The 8,249-nt window shown below is 34.0% G+C and overlaps 1 protein-coding gene across 2 annotated transcripts; it reads right to left on the reverse strand.

Annotated features, from left to right (window-relative positions):
• Nucleotides 1-1,822: 1,822 nt before the first annotated feature.
• Nucleotides 1,823-7,086, reverse strand: LOC131151619 (uncharacterized). Of its 2 annotated transcripts, none has more exons than XM_058102887.1 (4): nt 6,720-7,086; nt 5,873-5,967; nt 3,788-4,002; nt 1,823-2,303 (listed from the first exon to the last, which is right to left on the reverse strand). In XM_058102887.1, exons 2-4 carry the CDS (start codon nt 5,960-5,962, stop codon nt 2,027-2,029), a joined length of 582 nt encoding a protein of 193 aa, XP_057958870.1. In that variant the 5' UTR covers nt 5,963-5,967; nt 6,720-7,086; the 3' UTR covers nt 1,823-2,026. The 2 variants fall into 2 exon arrangements, with proteins under 2 accessions (XP_057958870.1, XP_057958871.1); XM_058102888.1 differs by lacking the exon at nt 6,720-7,086 and adding an exon at nt 6,615-6,710.
• Between the last annotated feature and the right edge of the window lie 1,163 nt (nt 7,087-8,249).

Here is an 8,249-nt window from a genome sequence, read left to right on the forward strand (position 1 = left end):
GTAATGGAGATGTGTCCCGAGAGTTGGGTTGGCTGAATGTCTAACTGATGCATGAAAACCGTGTCCACATCCGGACTTTACCCTGATTAGCGAGACCTAGGGGGCGGAGGACGCTGATCCATAGGTTTGGTGTCGCACCAGGGGGTCCGAAGGATTTGTTGGTGACTGGAGTTTTTATGTAATAAAAAAAAAAATAATAATAGACAAAGATATTACTATATATATATATATTATTCATTGTAAGGAGATACTACTTTTATCTTCCTTGGTCTTTTTAAATTAGTAGAATAGTAATGATCGCATAAGTTTTATTATTACTTTTAAAAAATCAATTTAAAAAATAAATATGATTATTAGGATATTTAGGAGTGTAAGTGAGTCAAACGTACTCGCAAACTACTTAATTTTGAACTACTCAGCAAGTTGACATGACTTGATTCTTCTCGAATTCAAACTACTCGAGTGGTTTAACGAGTCGAGTTTGAGTGTAGTAGTTATACTCTTGTGACTAATCATGCTTTTGTAATTTTATTTTATTTCTATATTATGTAAGTCTTATAATATAGGTTTTACACATATAACTAAAATAATATATGCATTATATTATTTTATATTATTCTAGTATTAATTTATAGTTAAATTGAGCTTGCTCCAGTCAAGTTTGAAAAGAGATTTTTAACAATCTACCCAAATAGCCCAAGCTGACTTACCACATCGGACTAACCCAAAAAATTAATTTTGAATGGTTTATGCGCCTGTTGGCGATTTTCCATTTTATATAACCCAATTATATGCGTCCAAGTTTCTAAGAGGTTTTGGTCCTTTTAAAAGACAATGGACACATGCATTTTACAATTTAATGTGATTAATAATATGCATGTTAGATAACAAATCTAATCTTTCTTTAATTATTTTCAAAACCTAGTTTAAATTGAGTTATCAATGCAAAGTTAAAGAAATGTAAAGTACTTATTATGTTACATTGATACTATTTTTTTAATGAGAAATCTACCAACCTATCACATTTAACTTGAATAATATTAGTGTAACTCGATTTTCAAACTGATCCAAGCCACATTCTCAATGTTTCAACTTAGAACTGGTATTTTATTTTATTTTTATTTTTTTGGGGCCGAATTCCCAAAATCAAATCAATTGAAAATTTGAATCTAGTCTAACTAACCCAACCTATGAGCACCCTAAATTCAAATTTTAATAACTTATCATTGAATCAAATTCAAATTGAACACTTTTGTAATGGATTGAATTTAAATCAAGTTTTGAACTCAATATTTTTAAATTAATTCAAGTTTAAATACCCATAGAATGCTCGTAAGAATATCCATATATACTTAACAAGCTAAAAGTTCTAACCCAAACAATCAATTCCCGCATAAATAGAACCCATGATATCAATTGAAGCGATAACCTAATGGAGCCAAAATACAATAATAACCTATTTTTGAGATTAAACTATCAAAGTTCAATACAAACCCTTAGCTATTATATTTACGCTACACTTGGGAAGATAAATTTTCGACTTCAAATATTTAGTATTTTTGTGGATCTTAGTATAAATTTAGATTAGATTTCTTCCAAGTTTATATAAACCAAATCTATAACCCAAAATCCATACTTGTAAATACTAAGAGGTTATTTTATTTGTAGAAAGAAATAAAACAAAAAATTAATGAACATCATAAATCAAATAACAAAAGAATTCTCATTTGATTAGATTCCATTCTGATGCATCAAATATATATTAAATTGCATAATAAATTTCTAGCGACCAGCAAGCAAAGTCAAACAAATGCAGTCTAAATTGTTTCAACTTTCACACCCAGACATTGTATTTTATTGCTCATAGAAACTAGATTCACAAAAGGAGCCACTGTTAAACGGAAGGATATGCGTTGCCGTTCACTGATATATTTACAATCTTAAGTTCCAAATCCAAAAGAGTTTCTAATGAGGCAACCAAACAATGAAATATAATGCAAATTGTGCACTTGGACACTTTCATTTCCTAGGCAGAGCCCTTGATGTTATTACGGCCACCACGTTCAGCTTTGCGATCTTCCTCTGCCTCTTCGAAGTAGTCCTCCCGGGCATTGTCAGCTAGCATTAGGGAAACCAACCAGAAGAGGGATGCGTCTAGGGATAAGAAGGCACCCCCACCCAGAAGACCAGTCTTGGCAGTAGGGCAATCTGTTTCCAGATTGTGGTGAACATTGTGCGACAGATGAAGTTGCTCCGTGATTGTTGGCCATAGCAGAAATGCTGCTGCCAATCCAGCTGTGCCCCTGTGCAGTTTCACCACCGTACCCATTAACCAAAAGACGAGAACAAAATGCAAAGCAGCACATTAAAAACACACACACACACACACACACACAGAGCAGAACAACCCATCTGTGTTCATCGAAATCAAAGTAAGGAAATATTGTTGGGAGATTATGCTACATTACAACCTCCCACAATATATAACCTCGATTCTTGCTACATTTCTCAAAACTCAAGAGCAGTACCCAGGACTCTTTTCTGGCTTCATGGAAAGACAAACACGAAAATGAATTAGACCTATCTGCCCCAGTAAAGAACTTAATACCAGGCAGAGGTTATTCCTGCCAAGGGCCAGGATAATGATCATGTTTAGCACCCAGCTTGGTCATAAAACAACCAAATGGGGAATGACTACATTTCTATTGTCAGGCTATACAGAACCTTCCCATAATGGAATTAAAAGGAAATACAGAACTGTTGACCCATATTGTCCTCAAAAACATTATTTTGCAGGACCATATTTCATTTTCCACTAAATGAACATTTAACAAAAGAACAGGGGAACTACATGCTGCTGCCAAGCATTGGAACTTTTCAACTTGTCAAAGGAAGGAAAATCTAAAATTATTTTAAATGGGATAAGCAACTGTAACACAACATTATACCAGGAATCACATCCTAGGACAAATACAAATGTTAATGAATTTATGCAATACAAATGGAGAATTTCAATTCATATAACAGTTTCTATGGTATTTCATTAGTTAGTTACAACCTTGAGCCAAATTTCCTTCAGTCTGATTAAGTTTCCTTTTAGTGCAACTCCCTTTAGCCTCAGTTTTACTGACAGCTTCAACTGTGTTGCAAACTTGCCATCTTCCACCTATTTTCAGGCACATGTTTGCCTTGTCCAAGTTAAGCTAACATTTAACTCAAGTTGTTCTCTTGGCCTAAATTTGGGCTTTATCCATGGGAGTTCCATTGGACAGCATCTTGATCCAAGGGCAGTCTGCATAGGTTTTTTTACTGGAGGGCATATTACCTCCCGCTTAGGGCTTTTGAAGCATCCATCCAGAAACAATCCTTCAGCCCCTGGTTTGCACAACGCACTGCCCTTTGTGGCAGTGCATTAGGAGGCATAGATAAGCAGCAAAGATAAACTAAGAGACAGCAAGGAAATACACAATGAGGATTTCCCTGTCAGGCATCTAGGGAAGTTCTTTTCAGCTTTATTTATTTATTTATTTAATTTTATTTTTGAGTATTTTTCTTATTCCTCTTAAATCTTAATAAATCTTTTTTCCCCTATAAAGAACAAATATATAATATATGACATATTAATTATCCAAAACGACCCAGTAAAATAAGAGCAATTGGACTGAACTGTCCTCCAAAAATCAGTCCCAATAGTCCAAAAATAGATTTGCAAACAAAGACATGAGGGTGCTTCAAATATTCAGAAATCAAGTAGTTGATCTAATCATTCAAAGTAAAGTATACTTACAAAGCAATATTGAAGAATACAGAAAAGGAGGTGCTACGGAACAATGCACCATTTGGAATAGATTTCCCCTTGTAAGGGTAAAATAGAGACAAATAGCCAGCCACTGTTGAAGCAATTAGAAATACAACAGACAAATATCCGAGAGCCACTGTGGGATCAGATGGATACTTGCAAATAACGACACCTTTACCAGTAATGGGGGTTCCAGATGCAGGCTGTATGAGAATTAAAAACACAAAAACAGATAGATTAGGTTACTGCCTATTAGAAATTGAACAAATGTCACAATACACAGCTTTCAAAGCAGAATAAAACAAAAACAAGATTGCCAACCAATATTTTCACAAAGACACCATTTGAACATAACAGCACACGGGTTTACATTGGCTATGACCAATCAGAGGGCCTGGAAGCAACATTCTGTAGATGCATTAGCATAAATTCCACCTGGGCATAGGTTTAGGAGGTACAGCTCAAAGCAGTTCCATAATTCCGGAAGGAGGTCTCTTAAGGTTGTGTTTGGAAGCTTGAATTCAGACCTTGGATTTGGATCTGTGTATTTTCTACACAAAAATCCATACTCAAGGCCCAAACTCCAAGGTTTCAAGCAGAGGTTAAGAGTCAATGGCCTCTACTATTGCTATCTTATGTGCTTGTGAGAGCTGCCTCTGTTTATTTTCAAAAGAAACATGTCATGTTCAAGGTTATTAAAATCACGATTTGGATCGTAGGATCGTACGATTCTACGATTCAGATTCACCCAAATGATTTAAGTCTCAACAAAAATTGGAATCAAGTAGAATCATGGTAGAATCGTGAAAGAATCGTAAGTAGAATCGTACAGATCCTACTCTGTTACCTGGATTGGAATTTTTTTTCCTTTTCGGGCTTCAATAATGTGGCCCAATACGTGTTTTCATTCACCCGAAGGCCCCAAAAGGCTTATGCTTGGTCCAAAGTCTACTAAAACTGGGGCAAAATGGCTCCCAGCCTCCCATCAGTGAACAGAGTCAGCAGAATCTGCACCTGACTTCCCTGGAGTTCGACACCTCAGTCCTCTAGTCATTGAAATTCAGCAACCCAGCACCTGACTTTCTCTCCCATTTGACAACCAGAGAGCTCCATCTGGTGACTGATGTTTGATCAGCAGCAGCTAGCAGTCTTGCTGTTTGATCAACAGTTCTTTGGTGTTCAACAACCAGAGTTCCTGGCATTCGAAATCCTCAGTCATCTTCCTTCTTTGGTGTTCGACAAGAACACATCAGTCCTCTTCAACACAGAGTCCTTGTTTGAACAGCAGCAGCCAAGAAAGAGCCAAGCCAGCTGGCCTAGCAATGCTGCAGAGGTACGCTTTGAAACAAATTTTTTGCTTCTTGAAAAGACTCAATAGTGAGCACTGTTTTTCTCCTCCTCCTTTTCTTGCCCTTCTTTTTTCTTATTTTTATTGTTTGAACTTTTTCTTGTATTTTTAACTTCTTATAGTTACAAAGTTACTAACCAAGTTTTTAGTGAAGACTTGTCACAAAGTTCCACATATCAAAATTTTTAATATTTATTTTACATTGAAAGTAGAATCTTACAATTCTCGATCCAATTCTACGATTTTTTATCACGCAGACCCCTCTAACACCCACTTTGAATCCCGATTCTAACAATCTTGGTCATGTTGAATACGAGGCAGCTCATAGATGCTGCTAAAAATTTTATTTTTATTTTTTTTTCCATAGCCTAGAATTCTAAACTTGAATAAAGAAGTTTACAATGGGAACTAGGATCACACAAATCAAAATTCTTAATGTGTACATAAGCAAACAAGATTCATCATTTCAATGTTGAGAGATCAAATGTTATTGAATAACTAAGGCACATGATGAATAACTTTATTATTCTATCCATCAGAAAGAGAATAAGAAAATTTCATGATATCCCTTGAAAATAAAGGGGTCGACACCAATTCCTAATTCTATCCATAAGAAAGAAATCTAGAACAAGAAACCTCCATGATAGCCTTGACGGGTAAGCATGGCTGCAAGCAGCAGTAAAAGAGAAAATGGATTTTGTCAATTATTAGTGAAGAGAGATTACCTTCTTATTTTCAGCAATCACACCAAATATGAAGGACAACACACCAAGTGTTGCAACAATGACAGACATTTGCTTCATTGTCACCGCCATTGCCCCTAGAAAAACAAAAGAAACATTCAACTAATAGTGAGCTGCAAAAGAACAAGCATATGTGACAAATAAAATACAAAAAATTACATTAAAAGGAACGTCTGTAACAATCATCAGCCTTCAACAATTGGAATAATAAACTCAAACGAGATAAACTTTCATTGATGACACCAAAAACATATTTTTTTTCACTAGATTCCAGAAACCAAATTATGGAAAAAAAAAAAAAATCAGAATATATAATTCAAGAGCATCCCCAACCCTTAATAAAAAGGAAACGATAAAGAAATAAGAACAGCTAAATTCCCCCAAAAAATCCTAGGTTAGTTTTCCTTCTCAATATTTAATTGAAAATTAAATAGGAAGAGGAGAATTTAATGTTCCATTTGCTCGCTGAGAAAATAGAGAAGAGAAATATTAAAAATACAGGGCATAAATTTTCTGAAAACACATATATCAATGGCATATGATCCACGGACTCACCAAAAACATAAGATCCATAGTTTTTTTTATACAATTTTTGTCATAGTTTTGAAGCCAAAAGAAAGGACAATAGAGAAAATGCACAAAAAAACTTCATAAAATTAGAACAACGTATCGAATCAAAGCAAAATACAGCATAATCAAGCGCTCAAAACAAAATAAAAATTACCAGAAAAGGAACACAAACAAGAGAAAAAAATTGAGAAAATACAGATTTTTTAGAAGAAAAAATGAGCAATCACCAAGAAATACAGATGAAAAATCCAGATCTCACCTTCTCCGGGTCTCTGTAGAAGTCAAGTCTCTGCGTGGGGGAAACGTTTGGTCAATGAATCTCTGGCGTTGTGGGCCGGGAGAAGATTAAATATGAAGATTCAAAAGAAAAGGGATTATCGGCGAGAATAGTGGAGAGAGAGAGAGAGAAAGAGACAGAAGGAAAGAGAGAAAAAAGGAGATAAAGTTGGACTTTGAGCTGTAGAATCGGAATCGGAATGTTGATTCAGAATCACGGCTCCACAAATTGCCTTGTTTGGCTGATTCCAATTCCAATTCCGATTTCTATTTCTATTCCTATTCCTCTTCCTATTCCTATTCCAGCTATGCTCCAGCTCAACTTTGAGTCTTTCTTCTAGGCTTCTAGCATTCTAGCCTCGCCCGTCCTTAGTCCTATTCAAAAAAAAAAAAAAAAGTAATATATATATTATATTTGATTATTTTATAATTTTATTTTACTTTAATTTAAAATTTTATTATTAATTTTGGATACTAACTTTAGATTTGTATTTATTGCTCTTTTCACTTTTGTTTTTTTTTTTTTTGTTTTTTTTATTATTTTATAAAAGAGCCATTTTTGCCTTTTTTGGTAGAAAAATAATACTAAGAAAATGTAACATAGTTCTTAGGTGGATTTTTTCTAATATTAATTATCATTTAATTCATTTGTATTCGTTGCAATTATAAATTATTAAGGCACCATTAACATCTTGTTTGTTATTTTACTGTCACATAATATAAAATCTTGACATTTAATTTATCAAATTACTTTTTTAATAAAATGAATTCAAATACGCCTTTTAGATTTTAAAAGCTAGTTATATATCAAATAAATTTTAAGATATTATAATTTTGTTGATAGAAACAATCCACCTCTACTTAAAGAAGTACTGTTTTTCATTGTATTCCAATCTTATAAAGTGAAGAAGGTATTTGAAAGCTGTCACAAAAAATTCATTGAGGTTATGTTTAGTTACAAAGTAACAAATTAGCTTTAATAGATTAGTTACAATTAGTTATATATACAAAATATTATTATTATAAAACAAATAATGTAATGACCTACTTAATTAACTGATTTTTTTTTTCCATAATAGCAATTAACGTTCTCTGATACCATCGTGTTAACCTAAGCAGCGGGAAGCAGAATCATATAAACATAACCTAAACTATTACATTCAATACCAGAGTTCTGAAATGTTTTGCAATATATACAACATAATTGTATCCCTAAAAATGCCCTTAACTAGCTAGGGCTACACAAAATCACTCCCAAAAATGATACTCACTCTCTGCTGGGGCACTACAGACGCCCTCTATTTGAGAGCCTAATCTGCTCGCCTACCTGGATCACCTGAAAAATAGATCAACACTGGGATGACCCAACGCTCAATAAGAGAAAATATGCTATTACTAGTGTGTGGTAAATGAGCTACTATGTATCATGAAATCTGTTTCATATAAATATGAATAACTGAGTACAAAAGTGCAGTACAAATAATAAAGCACATCATCCCTTTTCCCTATTGCT

The sequence above is a fragment of the Malania oleifera genome, chromosome 3 (genome assembly GCF_029873635.1).
Source record: "Malania oleifera isolate guangnan ecotype guangnan chromosome 3, ASM2987363v1, whole genome shotgun sequence".
NCBI classification, from domain to species: Eukaryota; Viridiplantae; Streptophyta; class Magnoliopsida; order Santalales; family Ximeniaceae; genus Malania; species Malania oleifera.

Bases quoted from the DNA above. Each gene is read 5' to 3' on its own strand.
- LOC131151619 (XM_058102887.1), bottom strand. From the start codon at position 5,962: ATGGCGGTGACAATGAAGCAAATGTCTGTCATTGTTGCAACACTTGGT. The intron at 4,003-5,872 runs GTAATCTCTCTT...ATTCTCATACAG, and splicing joins TGATTGCTGAAAATAAGAAG to CCTGCATCTGGAACCCCCAT. The intron at 2,304-3,787 runs GTAAGTATACTT...GAAACTGCACAG, and splicing joins GTATTCTTCAATATTGCTTT to GGGCACAGCTGGATTGGCAG.